Source organism: Myotis yumanensis, unplaced genomic scaffold (genome assembly GCF_028538775.1).
Source record: "Myotis yumanensis isolate MYYU_CA2020_CCGP unplaced genomic scaffold, mMyoYum1.0.hap1 SCAF_17, whole genome shotgun sequence".
Taxonomy (NCBI): Eukaryota; Metazoa; Chordata; class Mammalia; order Chiroptera; family Vespertilionidae; genus Myotis; species Myotis yumanensis.
The window spans coordinates 22,229,922-22,249,265 of NW_027223768.1; the positions used below are offsets into that span (position 1 = coordinate 22,229,922).

General features: G+C 43.2%; 1 protein-coding gene across 2 annotated transcripts; it reads right to left on the minus strand.

Annotated features, from left to right (window-relative positions):
* Positions 1 to 316: 316 nt before the first annotated feature.
* NPHS2 (NPHS2 stomatin family member, podocin) lies at positions 317 to 15,123 on the minus strand. 2 transcript variants are annotated; one of them, XM_070396420.1, is made up of 8 exons: positions 14,838 to 15,123; positions 12,482 to 12,585; positions 10,826 to 10,898; positions 9,674 to 9,756; positions 6,262 to 6,465; positions 3,907 to 3,962; positions 2,491 to 2,569; positions 317 to 1,353 (listed from the first exon to the last, which is right to left on the minus strand). In XM_070396420.1, exons 1-8 carry the CDS (start codon positions 15,121 to 15,123, stop codon positions 1,075 to 1,077), a joined length of 1,164 nt encoding a protein of 387 aa, XP_070252521.1. In that variant the 3' UTR covers positions 317 to 1,074. The 2 variants fall into 2 exon arrangements, with proteins under 2 accessions (XP_070252521.1, XP_070252522.1); XM_070396421.1 differs by lacking the exon at positions 6,262 to 6,465.
* Positions 15,124 to 19,344: the final 4,221 nt, after the last annotated feature.

Below are 19,344 nucleotides of genomic sequence, written 5' to 3' on the forward strand. Positions count from 1 at the left end.
GTCATCTCTATCATATGTCTCTTCATAATGATTTTTAGTCATGTTTTTGTCGTGTTAGTAATGTTTTATAATGTTATTGATTTTTTTAAGTTTATAAGAAGATTCACTACATATATATGTCAGTATTCTTATTTATGTGACTAATTTTTTTCCATAGATATATATTTCTAATTGTATAAGGCAAGTTAATAAAAAATAAGGCCAATTATATTATATAAATGTATTCGTATTAGGGAATACATACAAGAAAAGAATACTTCAAAGTATGTATAGATCACATAATGTTACTGTTTGAAAAATACGCAAACTGGTCCATTCTATACTGAAAATACATTGGCCCCATATTTATAGTGATGCTTCCTCCGATTTTAAGCAACATGTATCAGATAAATGTTTTTGTCCTTTTATTTCTATATTTCAAAAAGGAGTCTTTATAAAAAAGGAACTTTATAATTCCTTTTAAATTCTTTATTTATATTTAGCCCAACTATCTCTTTCACTCTCATTCACTCAGACATTTAAGTGCCACTGTGGTGCAGGTATCAGGATTAGGTGTGAGGACTCTGGAGTGGAGTGTGCAAGGTTGAGTGTGGTCAGGGGAGAATGACTAAGATGTACCTTTGAGGAGTTCATAGTATAGTTGGAGAGAAGCCTGCATCTTAAGTACAGGATTATACAACACAGTGTGATAAACACAATGATCAGCACATGTAGAAAGGGCCGTGGGAGCAGCAAAGACCTTGCCAAAGGGGCCTGAGGGCACACAGCAAAAAAGGACATCTGAACCACATCTAAGTTTAGCCATATATGGACTCAAAATTCTTTCCAAAGTAGAATTTTGGCTAAAACTCTTTCCCATAATTACTCTGACTAGATGATCTACTTAAACTTGTTGTATCTCTTCTTGGTCATTATATGATTTCACTGTCTTCTCATGTAGGTAGGTTGCCGCATTGCAACTTCATACATTCCAAGGGCATTCTGTCTGGCACCCAAAAGAAAGGGCAGGAAGTGAGAACACTCGGGGGTGTGGCTGTTACATGGCAGGCTCCCACATAGCATCCTTCGCCCCTCTTATAACATGGGAGAGTCTTTCCTTTTAGGATTCAGTGGTTCAACAGGTTTGGAAGGGTTTGGGAAGGGGATGCTTCCTTGAGTTCTGTTGCTGGGAGAAGACACGAAATTTAACATGTCAAATGGCAAAGGTATAACCACGGTGGACGGTTTGTCTGTGAACAAGGATTGAAGCGTGTGGAGGTATCGAAGCTGAACGGCAGCTGGAGTGCCTGATAGAACCTCAGCTGCCATTCTCAGGGACTCGGAGGTGGCTCTCTCCCCTTCTGCAGCGATCATCTAGAGAACAGACGTGAAGAAAAGCAAAGTGAGTTCCCTTCTTCGTTCCTGGACAGTTTTAATCACTATTCAGCAAGCATCTATTATGTGGCAGGTGCTGTGAAGCATAGAACAGATGGTCTTCATTTTCAAGGATCTTGCTCTAGGGAAGACAGATTACACCATTAATTGTAATTTGGGGCAGAATTTGTTGAGGCCACAAATGGCAAGTATAGTGAAGGGTTTGGGCGTTATGTCTAGTGGGCTTTGAAAGATTAAAAGGATTTTGCCATATAGAGAAAAGGTTGGCCAATATTCCAGGCAAAAACATGGAATCCTGAAAGGGTAATTCCCAACTCAAGCAAAATGAATGGGAAAGCCTTTCAGAAGGAAAAACACCAATCTCACCACCTGAATGCCACTTTAAAGTGGGCAGAGAGGGTTAGATGCCACTCTGCCCTGAAGACCATCTTCCTCCCATCCTCCTCCACTTCCCCTCAGTCATCAACCTTCTATGTGGTTAGGGGTTTTTCCACCTACTTCCTGTTCCTTAAAAGAAATCTGCCTCCCCTTCAGTCCTCATTTTCCTCTTCCCATCACCCCATTCCACCCACACAAGTCAGGAGTTGCTGGCAGCCACATCCTTGCTTCTCACTGGCATGTCTGAGTAGAGGCTATGGGTTGCACAGCCTTCTCTTGGCTCTGGTGTTGAGGAAACTGGCCCCTGAGCATGGTTGTCTCTCCAGAGCTTGCGCAGAGCTAGGGAGACAGGTCTGGGTATCATTAACCTATAGGTGATAGGTGACTGATATTACCCAGGACAGATGCCAATACAAGAGAAGAAGGATGAAGTATGGTGAGAGGCCTTTAGGGAGAGAGAATGAAGACAAGACTCAAGCTGGAGGAGATGGTCACTGTTACCAATGGCCTCAGAGAGAGGGAGTAGCGGGAGGAGATGTTGCATTAGTCATTTAGGAGCTACTAGCACACTAGCAATTTTAATAGAGTTGGTTGGAAGCGGGGGCACAAGCCAGATTCCTCCCAGTGCCTGGACGAATGGGAGGTGAGGAAGCAAAGGGGAAATGCTCTGCATGAGCAGGCCTTTTGGATTCTCCGGTGCTTCTCGGAGGGCAGATGGCCTACTCAGTGCTGGCTCACCCGCACCCGGGCCTGTCTTTGCGCTTCGGCTTCCACAGCCAGGGAGTGCTGAAGCCCAGCCGGCAGCCTCACGTCCTTACTGAAAGAGAAAGAACGTGGCCAGGTAGGTTTGCGGCACTGCTCTCAGCAGGCAGAGCTTCCGTACAGTCTGACCCCCTTCCCTACTGTTTTTCACGATGCACAGAAAATTCTGATGAACAGAGTGCCATCCTTAGATCCCTGGGCAGACAGTCGGCCAAGGGTGTGTCTCAAGGGTCAGTGCCTTACGCAGATTTTTTTTATCACTGATGCTACAGAAGAGCTATGGTTTTCTCTTTCCATAGAGAACAAATTTTGTGTTGATGGATTATGTTCCTTTTCCCTCCACTTAGTTTAATCTAAATCCCATTGTTCTATTAAATTAGAACAATGAAAAAAACCTTGAAGAGCCTCGTTATTAATAATAAGAATGAGGGAAGTTATCTCAGTTTATACAAGAGAATTGTTTTGAAAAGCACAGAACTGACCGAATAAGAACAATACTTAACGTATTACAAAAAAGATACAAAATTTTACTTTTACCCTGAATGCAATAATGAAAAATACATGGATAGAAAACAGTCTGGCAGTTCCTCAGAAAGTTAAATATGGAGTTACCATATGACCCAGTAATTCCACTCCTAGGTATCTACCCAAGAGAATTGAAAACATGTTCACATAAAAACTTGCACGTGAATGTTCATTGCAGCATTATTCATAATAGCCCCAACGTGGAAACAACCCAATGTCCATCCGTCGATGAGAAGATAAACAAAATGTGGTCTAGTCACACAATGGAATAATATTCGACCATAAAAAGGAATGACGTACTAATTCATGCTACAGCATGGGTGAACTTTGAAAACATTATGCTACGTGAAAGAAGCCAGACACAGAGGCCACATATTGTATAATTGCCTTTATATACAATGGCCAGAACAGGCAAATCCAGAGAGAGAGGGGTTATCAGGGCCTTGGGGAGGAGGGAAAATGAGGAGTTTCTGCTAAGGGCGCAGGCTTTCTTTATGAGGTGATGAAAATATTCCAGAATTAGTTGGTAGTGACGGTTGTACCACTTTGTGAATATACTAAAAACCACTGCATTGTACTTTAAAGTGGTTTAAAAGATGAGTTTTATGTTATGTGATTTTATCTCAAAAAATTTTTTTAATTCATACAGAGAAAATGAAAGTAATTTGCCCAAATGTCACAATGATTATGTTATGTTTATGAGATAATAGGTATAGGTGTTTTTTCTCTTTTCTCCCCCAAATTTATGCTATTATGGCTATAGTCATACTCATGCAATGAAAATAACTTATCAAATAAAATTTTTTTTAATAAAACCAAAATATTTCCATTTATCATATTGTCCTTCCCAGTTCATTTCCTACCCACATTTCTGTTCTCTCCACTTTGATTCCCCAAATACAGGTCACTGAATCCAAGGCGACCTGCAGAGGGAAGAGTCGAGATGTCAGTGACAACCTCCAGGTGGTGCAGAGGGAGATCTGACTACAGAAGAGAAGGCGATGTGGTGACGGAAGCAGACAGCGGAGTGGTGTACTTTGATGATGGAGCAAGGGCCGCGAGCTAAGAAATGCAGGCGGCCGCTAGAAGCTGAAATAGGCAAGGTCCTTTCAGAACCTCCATTAGGCACCAGCCCTGCTGACACCTGGACTTTGGCCCAGTGAAACTAACTCGACTTCTGGCCTTCAAAACTGTTAAAGATGAAATTGATGTGGTTTTAAGCCACCAGCCTTGTGGCAATTTGTCATAAAAGCAAAGGGAAATGCTACAGACGGCGTATTTGTTAAATCTGTTTTAAAATGCATTTATTAGAAACCCAGAGTCTGTAGTTTCTCTCCCAAATAACAGGTGCTTTCACTGACAGGTGCCTGCACGGCCTTCCTGTCGGTGGCATCCGTTTCCCCCACGTCCAGTCCCGGGAGGCGGGAGAAAATGAACTGTGGATTCTGGAGAAAAGTGGACAAGGCATGGAGCTCCACATGTGGGCTCATATTCTTTTCCTTCTTAATTATTTCTTAGTTGTCAGATAACTAATAAGCTTAGTGCATTGAGAAACCTGAGAAGATTGACTAGTTTGGGAGTTTGGTGAGAGGAAGGAGTGTTGAAAAAGCCGTCACAGAGGAGGTGGCATCTTAAAGAACAAATAGGATTTTGCCTGTGGAGAAAGGGAAGTATTCCATGCGGAGGAGGCAGCCTAAGAGGAGGCAAGGAGCCGGCGGAATGCTAAGGAGGCTGGAGTATCGGACACACGGGGGAAGGACAGCAAGAAGTGAGGCTGCAACAGCTGGGCTGTTTCTTCACTCAGCCAAAGAGCACTATGAGGCTGCTGTGTGGTCGCCCTGAGCCAGGCCCTGAGACAGAGAGAGGAACAACATACGGCCCCTGCCATACGGAGTTCACAACCCGGAAGACAAATGTGAAAATACATAAAGTATAATTCAGTGTAACAAGGCAAGCTTCAATGTCAAGAGTCTGGACTTTATCTTTTAATGGGGAGGGAAGAACAGGAAGAGCGGATGAACGGGGGCCGAGGGGGGGCACACTTGGATGGTTTTTACATTCCAGAGCAACAACTCTCCTGTGTCCCTCTTGTTAAAACTTTTCCTCTTTTTAGCTTCTCTTGTTTACTGAATTCTTCCCTTTATTTACAACCAGGATGCTAATCACTGTTTTATCAGTAGCAAGTGGGACAACTCACAAACATTTGGGTTCTTCATTTTCTCAGATTAGTGTCCGCTCAGGCCCCATCAGCACGATTATTATCAATGCCTTTGGTCCTTAGGTCCTCCTGTTGGAGGTCCCCCTTTTAGCTAGTCATGACTCGTCACCCCCTAACTCAGTTCTGTGCCCCATGGCCTCATGACAGGCTCTGTCACTGGAGGTAACTACCACTTGACTGGGCAGTTTTCTGGAGTCCTGCTTTGTTCTTGCTTCTCTTCTTAATGCCTTTGCCAATCTTGAGAGACAGTTCTGGCTCTTCTCTCCCTCCCCCAATTCCAAATCAGTTAAATCGAGGTGATTGGGAATTAATCATGTAAGGGTCTGTGACAACTTTTTATCTGAAAGTCTGATTTGAACTTTTCATTGTTTAACTTTGTTTCCCCAACTAGACAGCTCCCAGGAGACATTCCTTATCATCTTGGTATGCCACCAACCTCTCCCATCCAGCCCCCATCCTCACCCCGCCAGCCCTGACTCCCACCACTTTGTGTGCTATGTGGGCACTTTACAATGAGTCTGAAGCTGCTGGAGTAGGGTTGAGAGCAAAATCTATGGCAATGACTGCCTAACCTGCACCACACTGGTGACTGTGATTGGCTGAGGATCAATGAGATAATCTTTTACTTAGCTATCAGTTTCTATTTTTTTTTTAATATATTTTATTGATTTTTTACAGAGAGGAAGAGAGAGAGATAGAGAGTTAGAAACATCGATGAGAGAGAAACATCGACCAGCTGCCTCCTGCACACCTCCCACTGGGGATGTGCCCGCAACCCAGGCACATGCCCTTGACCGGAACCGAACCTGGGACCCTCCAGTCCACAGGCCGACGCTCTATCCACTGAGCCAAACCGGTTCCGGCTAGCTATCAGTTTCTTAAGGGGTAGCACCTTCAACAGTGAAGGCCTGGCACATGGCAGATTCAATAAACGATCAATGAAGGAAATGAATAAAAGATAAAGATATATTTCCACACATTCAATGTTAAATTTATTGAAGTACCTTTACATCTTGGGCGATGCTCTTCCTCTCTAGAAGAATTTCAGTGAGGGACCGATGTGCTAGCAGACGCTTCATGGTGGTTTGCACGAGGAACTGAATAGTTTTGGGCACATGAGCAAGACTGCTTAGGAGAAGAGAGGCATTTTCTATTCGGTAGTAGCAGATGGCATCTATCTCCATTATAAACATGTCTTTGGTCACAACCTACGCAGAAAAGAGAGTGTGGCTGTCAGGCCTGATTCTTGGACTCCTTTCCCATTTGGGATTAAAGGAACTGGAACTAAATGCGTTCAAGGGGAATTTTCTCAAAGGAAGATTTTAGCAAGAAAAAAACCAAAGAGGAGTTGGCCTACCCATTATTCAAAATAGACGTGTTTCTGAAGATTAAGGAGTTTTTATTAACTACGCCAAAGCATTTACAATGTAAGGGAGTCCTGTTGTAAATATTTTTGTTAAAAAAAATCAGGAAGAATTTTCTTACATGAAAAAACCAGTTGTTTATCAGGTTTTTTTAACTGATGCCCCCAAAAATGTGCTCAAAAGAAGCACGGTCTGGGAAGCAAGCACGTGCATGCTCTGTGTGCTGGATGTACACGAGAGGGCAGGCTGGTAATGCACGCCCAGTGCCCTCGCAGACGCATGTGCTCAGCATGTCCGTGTTCAGACCCTTCACAAGGACATATTATAAGGATTTAGCTGCAAGGATGTTATTCACAGTATTGCTTACTGTAATAAGAAATTGGAAACAACCTAATAACAACAATAGGGAATTATAAATTGTGGTACATATGTCCATACACTAGAATGCTTTGTGTTCATGTAAAATAAAAGGGTAGAAACATAGCTAATATATGAAAAGATGATCACAAAAATTTTGGGTAAAAAAAAAAAAAGTCATGGTAGGCCATCTGGTATGGCTTAGTGGTTAAGTGTCAACCCAGGAACCAAAAGGTAACAATTCGGAAAAAAAAAAAAAAAAAAAAAGAGGTAAGGATTCAATTCCAGTCAAAGTTGTGAGCTCGATCTCCAGTAGGGAGGGTGCAGGAGGCAGCTGATTGATGTTGATGTTTTTCTGTCATTGATGTTTCTCTCCCTTCCCCCCACCCTCTCCTTTCCTCTCTCTCTAAAAGAAATCAATTAAAAATAAAATAAGTCATGCTACTATGAAATGTATGGTTTGATATACTATATTCCTGTCTGTAAATATAACCACACACACAGATAAGTCTGAAAGGATACACTCTAAAATATCTACATCTGTCTATAGGTAATAGGATTAGGGGTGAATTTTATTTCTTTTTTACATTTTATTATCTGAAATAAGCCTTTAAATATATATAATTTCTGTTTTTATTTAACAAAAGAAAGCATAAGATCTTCAAACTGAAAGTGGGGAACAGTTAGGAAAGGCTTATCAATCTAAAGTACTAATAGAAAAATCTAGGTGTTATCTCTACTTTTTAAATTTCTTATTTGTAAAATACACATAACATCAAATTTACCATCTTAACCATTTTTAAGTGTACAGTTCATTAGTGTTAAGTACATTCATATTGTTGTATACCCAATCTCCAGAACTCTTTTCATCTTGTAAAACTGAAACCCATTAAGCAAGAACTTTCCATTCCTCTCCCCAACCCCTGAAACCCCCACTCTACTTTCTGTCTCTATGAGTTTGACTACTCTAGGTACCTCATATAAGTGGAATCATACAATATTCTCTTTTCATGACTGGTTTTCAGTGGTTCTCAACCTTCCTAATGCCACGACCCTTTAATACAGTTCCTCATGTTGTGGTGACCCCCAACCATAAAATTATTTTCGTTGCTACTTCATAACTGTAATTTTGCTACTGTTATGAATCATAATGTAAATATCTGATATGGCCCTAACCAGTTTGGCTCAGTGGATAGAGCGTCGGCCTGCGGACTCAAGGGTCCCAGGTTCGATTCCGGTCAAGGGCATGTACCTTGGTTGCGGGCATATCCCCAGTAGGAGGTGTGCAGGAGGCAGCTGATCGATGTTTCTCTCTCATCGATGTTTCTAACTCTTTATCCCTCTCCCTTCCTCTCTGTAAAAAATCAATAAAATATATATATTTTTAAAAAAATATCTGATATGCAGGATGTATTTTCAGAGGTTGTGACCCACAGGTTGAGAACCACTGACTTAGCTTAATGTTCTTCAGGTTCATCCATGATGTAGTAAGTGTCTGAATTTCCTTCCTTTACAAGGTTGAATAATTTTCCATGATAGATATATACCACATTTTGTTTATTCAGCCATTGATGGACACTTGGGTTTCTTTCACCTCTTGGCCATTGTAACTAATATTGCCATGAACATAGGTATATAAATACCTCTTCAAAATTTTGCTTTCAGTTCCTTGGGGTATATACCCAGAAGTGGAATTGCTGGACCAAATGGCAATTCTGTTTTAAATTTTTTGAGGAACTGCTGTACTGTTTTCCACTGCAGCGGTACCGTTTCACATACTCACTAATAGTACACAAGGGTTGCAATGCCTGCACTTGTTATTTCCTGGCTTTCTTTTCCTTCTCTTTGGTGGCCATCCTAATAGATGTGAGGTGGTATCTCATTGTGGTTTTGATTTGCATTTTTCTAATGATTAGTGATTTTGAACATTTGTTCATGTGTTTGTTGAGAATTTGTATATTTTCTTTGGAGACGTGCTATTCAAGTCTGTATTAGCCAGGTCTCTCCAGAGAAAGAGAGAGAGAGAGAGAGAGAGAGAGAGAGAGAGAGAGAGACTGACTAGAAAGAGAGAGAAAGAGATTTTAAGGAATTGGCTTACACAATTGTAGAGGCTGAAAAGAAGTCATGCTAGCCCAGCTGGTGTGTCCAAAATCTTCAGGAGAGGTCAACAAGGAGACTCAAGGAAAAGTTGATGTTGCTGCTCCAGCCTGAGAGCAGTCTTCTGGCAGAATTCTCTCCTCTTCGAGGGGAGGGCAGTCTTTCTCTTGAAGCCTCTAACTGATTGGTGAGGCCCAGCCACATCATAGAATGTAATCTGCCTTACTCAAAGTCTACTGATTTAATATTAATCTTATCTGAAAGTACTTTCACAGCAACATCCAGATGTTCCTGACCATAACTTAGTCAAGTTGATACATAAAAACTAACTATGACAAATCCTTTTTGTTTGTTTGTTTGCTTGCTTTCTTGTTGAGTTGTAAGATGTCTTTATTTATCTTAGATATTAACCCTTTTTCTTCCACCCATAGAATACCTGTTCATTCTGTCGATTGTGTCCTTTGATGTTCTGGATTTTTTTCATTTTGATGTAGTCCATATCTCTAGTTCCCTTTTCTACTTTTGATCTTAAGTAGTCATTTTGCCCTCGATTAGCTTTGTAAAATATAGAGAAAGCAACATCCATCATTTGGCTTACCTCATGAAAGGGTATCTCCAAGGTTTGGAGACGAAGGTCAACCTTGTGGTAGGTGTCCAGGCAGGGCAAGAAGAAGAAAAGACCTAGGAGAGGGGAAGGAGAAAGTTACAGGTGAATGGCTAGCATGGAGACTGTTTGGGGTTCACTTTTGGGGGGTCAGGCTGCACATTTCATTGCTTTTCTTAGCCTACAACTACACACAGGCCATTGGGTGATCCCACCACTATCCCTGTAGTGTCTGTTGTTGCTAAGGTTACTGTATAATTTGTTGTTCAATCTGGAACACCTTTGAGAGTGAAAAGAGAGCACTGTTACAACCTACTCCAGGACAACAGGCATAAATAGAGATTATCTTTGGCAAAATAGGCTGTATGATCACCTTGGTCTGTTGATTATGAATCTTCAAACTCTGATTTATGTATCTAGTCTGGTCTCTATTCTCTACCTTCTTCTGTAGAGCTGGCTTGGAATTTGGACCCTTTCCAATATATGCACCGTGGGACTTTGCTCCTTTTCATGCCTTCCTGGCTCGCTTGGCTATCCAAATCCCAACTGCTAGACCTTTCAGACTAACCATGCTTCTATCAGTGCCCATTATCAGCTTGGACCTCTGAACATCAGCTCCACTAGACTTTAAGGTCCTAGAATTCGGAAACCATGTCTCATTCATATTTATATCTCTGGTAGTTATACAGTATCTGAAATATAAGAAGTGCTCAATCTGTTTTTCTTCAGTTCCACCAACTAAAGACCACTTTGTTACCTGGACGCTGAACTTTGCCTGTTTCCCATAGTTCGGTCTGACCCTCTCGACTTTGAATTAGCTTAGCTTTGCTCTGAGAATTCACAGAACTCTGACCATACACACATTCTACTAAAACTGGTGCCTGGACATGGGTTCTAAGCCTACCTGTTACTCTGGCCAGCCTGGCCCTGGCATTTAGTTCTCTGCACCCATCTTCTCTCTTGGTTATTGTGACCTGGTAGTAACTCCCTCTGAAGAATTTCTTAATAAACCTTGTTACAAGTACCAGATTGGAAAGTGGAGATACCACGAATCAAGTTATTTCATGTAATCTTAGGTCGATATTACAAATGTGCATGGATTGAAGAAACTGGCAAGTCTACAGGGGGTTAAAAAATGTTCCTTACCAGGGCCTTTGGCTCTCCCAGGAAGCAGATGTCCCAGTCGGAATATAATTACTCTCTCATATTCTTGTACAACCTAAAAGCAAATTTAATACTTTTGAATCACGCCAAGAAAGAAAAAGAGAGTCTTCAAAGGCCTTCACATGAGAGTAATGCTAAGTATCAGGAATCTTTGGTTTTGAGAACCAAGAAAAAACTAGATATGTAGGTTTCCAAAATCTACATTTAGTAAGTGTAGAATTTCAGAAACCAATAAAAAAACCTATATTGGCCATGTTCATTTTTGAGCCTGCGAACAGAGTTTTTATTAAAGAGCCATGATTATCTAATAATAATAATAATACTTCCACTAATGTTCGATAGTCCCTAACTCAAAGAAATCAGAGCATGTTTTCCACAGCATGTTCAATCTTGTATTTTTCTGTGACTTCTGTATGATTAGCTTTTATATGTATCAATTAACAGTTATTTAACAGAAAGAGTGAGTATATTTTGTTTCAAACTGTGAGAAGTATCACAAAATAATACCTGAATCGTCTACCTTAGGACACTGGAAATAGAAGAGCAAACTAAACCTAAAGCAAGAAGAAAGAAGTTAATGAAGATTAAAGTGGAAATAAATGCAATAGAGAAGAGAAAACCGATAGAGAAAATCAGCAGAACCAAAAGTTGGTTCTTTGAAAACATCAACAAAATTGACCAATATTTATCTAGACTGACCAATAAAAAAAGAAGACTCAAATTGCTAAAACCAGGAATCAAAGAGGAATGATACAGGGACATCACTACTATCCTTAAAGAAATAAAAAAATATTATATGAAAAAATACTATGAACTATACACCAACAAATTAGATAACTTAGATACAATTGACAAAATCCTACAGATACACAAACTACCAAAACTGACTCAGAGAGAAAAACAAAAACTGAAAAGAACTAGAAAAGATTAAATTAGTAGTTTAAAAATTTCACACTAAGAAAAATCCATGATTAGATGGCTTCACTAGGGAATTCTGCCAAGCGTTTAAAGAAAAAGTAATGCCAGTTAGTCACAAATTCTCCCCCATCCTGGCCATTAATTTGTTCCCAAGTATGACTGGCAGACGGGCAGGCACCCTCCCACGTCACTCAGACCTTACTGGGCATGTATCTAAACTGCCTTGGTCTAGTCCCATCCCCCATCAATCAGTGGGGAACAGACTTGGACAATGTTAAAGGCAGCTTGTTGGCAAAGCTGTATAAATGGCATGCCTATTATATGTAGTCTATCTAGTCTTCCCGTTTTTCCTTTCCTGTTAAATAATAGCCAGGTTATTACAATGGCATCATTTGTGTTACAGAGGGCAGATGACCTAGGTGTAGCCCCTGTGTTGAAGGGGCTCTCCATCTAATCAGAGAGATGGGGTGTCAACAAATATTATACATGTGGTAAGTGCTAGAATGGATGTCGAAGCAGAGTGACACCAGAGCACGAGGAAGGGAACGACAGTCTGGGGAAGTCAAGGAATTCTTGCAACGTCTTAAAGGAGTAGGTGCTCTCCCAGAAGGTGAGTGGAGAGGGCATTCCATGCGGAGCAGACAGCCCTTATCAAAACACAGAAGTAAAAGTGGGCATGTTGTGGTTAGTGAGAGGCTCCAGGAAATTAAAGGATCTCACCTTTATGCAGAACCAGACAGAAAAAGGGAAGGTCACGATGATGATGAGCAGGGATGTGAGGACAAGAAGCCACTCACAGGCCCCTAACCCAGAAGACTTGGTACCTTAAAAAAGAAGAAGAAGGAGTATATTAAAACTTCACCATCTTCACTGACTAGCATGTGTTGTCCAGACCTTGGTATTAGGGTCAGAACAGTTTGTAGACTTCCGTGGGACTATTAGAATAAGCTGGGTATCAGAGAAGTCAGTTCACAGGGCTAGGCTACTGTCTGTGTGAAGGGCCATGTGGGTCTATGGAAGGTGGAGCAGGCCCTGAAAAGGCAGAAGTGTGTTTCCCAAACATTTGACCAGGCAATGTTTTCTCCAAGGAAATTATCTTCTATGGAGTTTATTTCTCATGTAATCTGCTTTGGAAAATGCTGCTCCATTAACATCATGCTAGCCTTTTTTTTTTTTTCTTATTCTCCCTTAAGAGCAATAACAGTGTTATCACCATGTTTAATTAGTAAATAAAAACATTTCACTTACAGTGATAACCATGCCAAGTAAAAACAAACAAATGCACATACAGACAAAATTTTATAAGTAAAGAAAGGCCTCAAAATTTCTTCACACAGTAATTAAGGATATGAACAGAAAACTAATACTAGTATCTATACCCAAAACCTAACTTAAAGATTTGCTCACAAAATATTCTCTTGGAATCAGTTCCTTGAATATCCGATTTGTTTGATTTAAGTGAACCATTAAATGTTAAAGTAGGAAGAGCCTTTAGATAAGACGTAGCCCGAGAATCCCCAGCATTTTAGTAAAGGGACGCGCCTTTTCGTTTCTCCTAAATCTTAAGTAGCCTGGAAGGGGTAGGTGGGCTAAGTGAGGCAGAGGAGTGCCTGTTGCTGCCTCTTGCTCCCCTTCCCCCTGGGAGCCACCGAAACCTCCCCGACAAGGGCTCAGCAAGGCCTCCGCAACCTCAATGAGACTTCTCATCCACTGCGTAGGGCCCCAGGCTCTACTCACTTGAATGAAGTCCACACAGAGAAACTACTTGCCCAAGGCCACAGCTGGTCGGTGGCAAGGCTGGGACCATGACCAGAAATCAGGGGCAGCGCGGGCAAGGAGGAGCTTTCCCATCAGACTGTCTTACTCTAGAATTCCGGCATCTCCACCGCCCAGCTGCAGGTCTTGGGCAAGTTACCACGTCCTCAGCATTTTCCCTCATCTGTGAGATGGGAATGACACTAAGTAAAACACCTAGGGTTCCTTCCTTGGCTCCCTCTCCGTTGTGGCCTGAAGCACATACAAGACCTCTACTCTCAGCAATACTATAGCAGTGGACTCAACAAGCATTTAGTGACCGGACGTTTCTGGCTGATGAAAGGGCATCGAGTGGGCAAAACGTTACCATGGTCCTGGCTGCACGAATCGTGCTCGAATCATAGGTTTCAATGCTCCAGCATGTACTGCATTGCTGGTAACTAGGAAATGTTACAACTTCCTAGCCAGCAGAAAACAATATAATACAACTATTCCTTATTTGATTTCCTTTAAGCTTTATCTACACTTAAAGTGGAATAGTTTTTCTTTTGTTCATTAAAAAAAAAAAAAAAATTGGAAGCAGATACATTTGTTCCTAAGGGTTGCTTCACCCCCACAGAAGCCAAACAGACAACTTTCCCTGTGATTCCCGCCTTCGGTCTGACTTTGCTCTCCTGCAGCTTGCAGGGATCCTGTTTTAACGGAATGTGTTCCTTGATCCAGGCTTTGTGCACGGTGCCTCATCTCCTTTCATCCTCACAGCTACCCTCTGAGCCAGGTCCTGCCGCCATCCCGGGTGCCTATGAATGAGCACATGGGTAGCCAGCGGCGGAGCTGAGATTTAAACTCGGGTCTGGCTCTTCTCTACTTGGCTCTGCTTCCTCTACTTTTAGAAAAGTGATCATCCCAAAGAGACTTCAGCATGCGTTTCCGTAGGATTGAAGGGTGGGAGTGAGGACGGAAAAATAAGTTGCATAGTTGCCCGGAGCCACCAGCTCATGCACGTCTTCACTTAGATGAGGTGCCCGTATACTCTTCCGTGGCCATAAACCCAGCGGCAGGGTTTCTTTGCCGTGCGCATTGGTCCCGAATCCAGACCACACTCCCTCCCACCTCCCCATTCTTGAGATCCACGGCATTTAGTTGATGTTACTTGTATTTCTTCGGATGCATTTGGCAGCTGCCCCTGGTGGGGGGTGTCTACCAGGGGCTGGCCTCGGTGGCTCCGGGCACGGCGACGCTTTCCCCTGTATCTGACACCCCTCGGCTGCCACTTGGAAAGGCCGCTCTCCCCCCCGGACCCCCAACCTGCCCGCCGTACCTTCCTCGGGCCGCTCGCTCTCCAGCGGCGCCATCACCTCGGTGCCCTCCTCGCCGGAGCCCCGCACCTCATCCACGTCCACCACGGTGGCTGCCACGGCGGCTGCGGGCGCGCGGGTCTCCCGGGGGCTCCCTTCCCGCCCGACGTCCCGCCGCTCGCGCCCCGCATCCCGGCGCCCGCGGCCTCCACCGCCCCTCTCGGCCTTCGCCCTCCGGCTCTCCTTGTGGGGGGCCCCGCCGCCACTCCCCCGGGCCTCTCTGGAGGAGCTCCGCGCCCTCCTTTCCATCCTCCGAGCGGCCGGCGGGAGCGCGGTCCCTGCAGAGTCGCCTGCGGGGTGTCCCAGGGGGACGGTCTTGAACGGGGGTGGGGGGGGGGGCGGGGGCCGGGCGGGGCGGGTCGCCGGGCGGGGGCTTTGCTCCGGTGACCCGGGGCAGCGGCTGCTCAGAGGAGCTATGGACGCGCCCGCCGACGGGTGTGACTTTCCACAGTGAGTGTGCGAAGCCCGTGAGCCGGGTCGCGGTGTTTAAAATGTGTTTCCTGTGGACGATGCACCTGAAATGCCGGCGCGGGGCCGTGAAGGCTTCTGCTTAGGGGCCTCGGCAGGCATGGCTGGCGAGCTTGAGGGAACAGAAAAGCCGTCCAAGTGGGGTAACTTGAAGGTAAAGTTAGAAACTTCTCCCCAGGCCGTCCTGACTCCCCCTTGGGGTCCTCCCCAACTCCGTCCCCGCCCCCTAATTTGGTATTTCACGTCCTGGCCCTGCTCTTTCTGCGAATGTTTTGCCTGGTAATGGTGTTGGCACTACTCTTGGGAGGATTTAGATTTTAAAGGGGGAAAGGAAGTCTTTTGAATCTCTATCCTCTCTCACACACACACTATGTTTTATTTTTATTAATTTACTAGAGGCCTGGTGCACAAAAATTCATGCACTTAGGTGCACTTAGGGGGTCCCTCAGCCCAGCCTGAGCCCTTTCACAGTCCGGGACACCTGGGGGATGTCCACCTGCCAGCTTAAGCCACAGACAGCCTTAGCGCTGCCAAGGAGGCGGGAGAGGCTCCCACATCAGTCCGGCTTGTGGCTGAGCCTAAGCTCCCCCTCTGGGAGTGCACTGACCACCAGGGGCAGCTCCTGCATTAAGCTTCTGCCCCCTGGTGGTCAGTGCACGTCATAGCAACCAGTCATTCCCAGTGGTTCTGCCTTTAGGGTCAATTTGCATATTACCCTTTTATTATATAGGATTATCTTTACTAGGGCTTGAGCCTGTTGATGGTGTCATGCTTCTTGAAGGGCCTTAGGAGGGAAGAGATCTGATTAAACTTGTTTTTAGGGGAGGGACACTTTTGTCCTTGACGAGGCCTGTTCTCCTGCTTCCTTGCTGAAGGCAGGAGTTTTGCGTTTCCAAGGTTCCCTGGCAGTGCTCCATCGGGCAGCAGACCCGGGAGCCGACACACACTCTCTGCCCAGGAACTTGAAACAATGAATAAGCTTCTCTTTTACTCTCTATTCATAATCTGTTCCACACTGAATTCGAGGTTGGGCTAATGTTCACTTATCTTTTTCAATATTTGAGTTCACACAGCAGTACTAGCTTTTTTCCTCTCTCAAAAACCTTACTGGAGAATGAGAACCTAAAGTAACACCAAAGGGTTTGGAAAAACCATGCCACTACTTTCTTCCATATATTCCAAGTTTAGGCTACTGGGAATAGAGTAATTAAAAGATTAGTAATAAAGCAAGTTGTGGTTTTTACTCTCTAACCCTTTTTATTGCCTGGGCTCCCTAAGGGAGGACAAATGTTTCCTCTCATGTGCCTGCCTCAATGAATGCTCCTGCCGAGAGCAGCACAATGAGAAAAATTCTGAGGCTGCATTTGGCCCACAGAGGGAAAAGTATCATGATTATTTAGTATTCGCTCAAATTCATAGCTGCCATTGTACATAGCTAGTTTATCATCCTGTAAAGATTTCCCCGTGTGAAAAAGTATGAAACTGTTGGTAGCATTTACTGATATTTTTTTCTCAGCCTTTGATTGTTACAAATTAATTTGATCTAGAGTCCTAAACTCTTGAACCAAAATTTCACCTCAATGTTTACTCCCAAGAATTGGCAAGGTATCTGGATAAATAATGCTCTCAAAATTGTACCATCTCCCAATAAGATAGAGGGGTTTCTTGCAGAAGAAAAACTGGTGAGAAAAGGCCCTGCATTGGGTCTTTGTTCTCAGTCTCTTGTGCTGTAGGACCACTAACAAGGTGCGTAATCATTTCTTCATTTTTTTATATCCTTATATTAGCAGCAATCGATACAAGCACCTGCTTATAACACAGGCCTGTTGGGATTATACATGACAATGATGCTGAGAAAGCGCATCACATTCCATGGTAAAAAGGTCAGCACAGCATCTCTGAGAGGTGCGGGAGGTGGGGAGTGCTGAGGCAGCAACATGAGTCTAGCTGGCTGGCCTCATCTACTCTTATGATGTTGCTGTTTTCTTTCAGATTCCTTTTTAATTAATGTTGGTCATCCCTTTGTTGAAAATATTAAATGTTGACATTTTTAAACTCAATACTTTCCTTCTTGTTTGGATTTGTCAAGAGACTGACGTATGTGCAAATGGGGTTATTAGAAGAAGGGGAGGAACAATTAAATTTGTTGACTTTTGGGTTTGTTTCTGAGACAAAAGGTCATCAAATATTTCAAGGCTTTAAAAATTATATTTATTTCACTTATTGTTTTGAAATGTTATATCCTTTTGGAAAAATAAAGGAGTGAATATTGATTTATATGAATTACTTAATGAAAAGGCTGGAATTTATTGTCACTAGATAAAATTGCAAATCTTATTTTAGAGCTGTAAGAAACTAAGGAGACTTAAATTTGACTTTCTCGATTTGTAGATGGCAAAGAGACCAACCAGGAGTGCACAGAAGTGGCCCAGGAAACTGATACCGATGAGAGCTGGGTCCGAGTGGAGATGGCTTGGATTTAGGAAATATCTCTGAGACTAGAGGCCTGGTGCACAAAATTCGTGCATGAGGGGTAGGTCCCTCAGCCGGACCTGCACCCTCTCCAATCTGGGAGCTGTGACGGCTTAGACCCACTCCCCATGGTTTTCTGCTCTCTGCGGGGCCTGGCCACTCTGCACCCACTGCCCAGAGGCTCTCCGCGGCCCAGAGGCCCTCTGCAGCCGCAGCGGGACGCTTGCATCATCGCCGTGGTGACGAAGCAAGCATTCCGCCAGGCTGCTCACGCTGCCTGCTCTCAGTGGCCGCCCCCCTAAGACTGAGGGACTCTGGCACTACTGAGGGGACTGGGCGCCGCCATCTTGTGGCTATGGGCACGGCCATGTTTGTGATGGAGTGATGGTTAATTTGCATATTACCCTTTTATTAGATAGGATGGAGAATCAATAGAATTTGGTGACTAATTGAGGTCATGGGAGGTGGGGTGAGGACTTGATGGAAATTGCTACCTTTATAGGCAGAGCAGTTGGTTATAACTGCAGAGCTCTGGCAGAGCCAGTTTCCCTAATTGTACTGACCTCAAGCATCTGGGTTGCATATTTGAAAGTTGCTGAGAGAGATCTTAAAAGTCCTCATTACAAAAAAAACATTTTTGTAACTATGTATGGGGGTGGATGTTAACTAGATTTACTGTGGTGATCATTTTGCAATATTTGCAAATATCGAATCCTTATGTTGTTCACCTGACATTAATGTTACATAAGTCAAAAATTACACTTTAAATGAGGGAAAAATATTGAGCTTCCACAAAAATAATTTCATGTTTGAAATGGCTACATGAAATGTCTAATCAAGGATTTTTAATGATAAGCTCTTTAAATTTTTGTTACTGTTGATGAGAAATATGTTCACACAATTAAAAAATTTTTAATTTACTTATTTATTTACCCACTTTATTGAGGTATAATTGACATTAAAATTGTATGTAATACATAATATCAAGTAAGGCCAAGTGCTCTTAAGAATAATCAACCAGAGTAAGGGAGTGACAAGGGGCTGCTTTAAATGGAGTATAGGAATAACACTTTTGTTTAACCTCTATGACATTGGTTTCTCAACATGTGGTTCCAGAGCAGGTGGATGCGGCAATGTGTTTTTTGTGTGTTTTTTTTTAATCCTCATTAGGTTTTTCAAAAGAGTCTCTCATTCTTGTAATAAGTCATATATTAAAGCTTCAGAAGCTTAAACACACACACATACACTCTCTCTCCTCACTGGCTGTTTTCTAAGGCAGGAATGTTGGTAGGAGCAGCTGCAGTTGAAATATACTCCCCTATGCAAGCAGGGATGGGAGGAGACCAGGTGGAGATAGTTAATTACCAGAAGAAAATGGGCTCTAGTCATCATATAGGCAGCAGGGTGGGAAACACGTTGGTCTTGACCAGCCGTGGGCAAACTACGGCCCGCGGGCCGGATCCGGCCCGTTTGAAATGAATAAAACTAAAAAAAAAAGGACCGTACCCTTTTATGTAATGATGTTTACTT

What these genes read in the sequence shown, in the direction of transcription:
- NPHS2 (XM_070396420.1), bottom strand. Translation starts at nt 15,123, where the DNA reads ATGGAAAGGAGGGCGCGGAGCTCCTCCAGAGAGGCCCGGGGGAGTGGC. An exon ending in GAGCGAGCGGCCCGAGGAAG is followed by an intron (nt 12,586 to 14,837) that starts GTACGGCGGGCA and finishes TTCTTTTTTAAG; the next exon opens with GTACCAAGTCTTCTGGGTTA. An exon ending in GCATCGCCCAAGATGTAAAG is followed by an intron (nt 3,963 to 6,261) that starts GTACTTCAATAA and finishes TTCCCTCTGCAG; the next exon opens with GTCGCCTTGGATTCAGTGAC.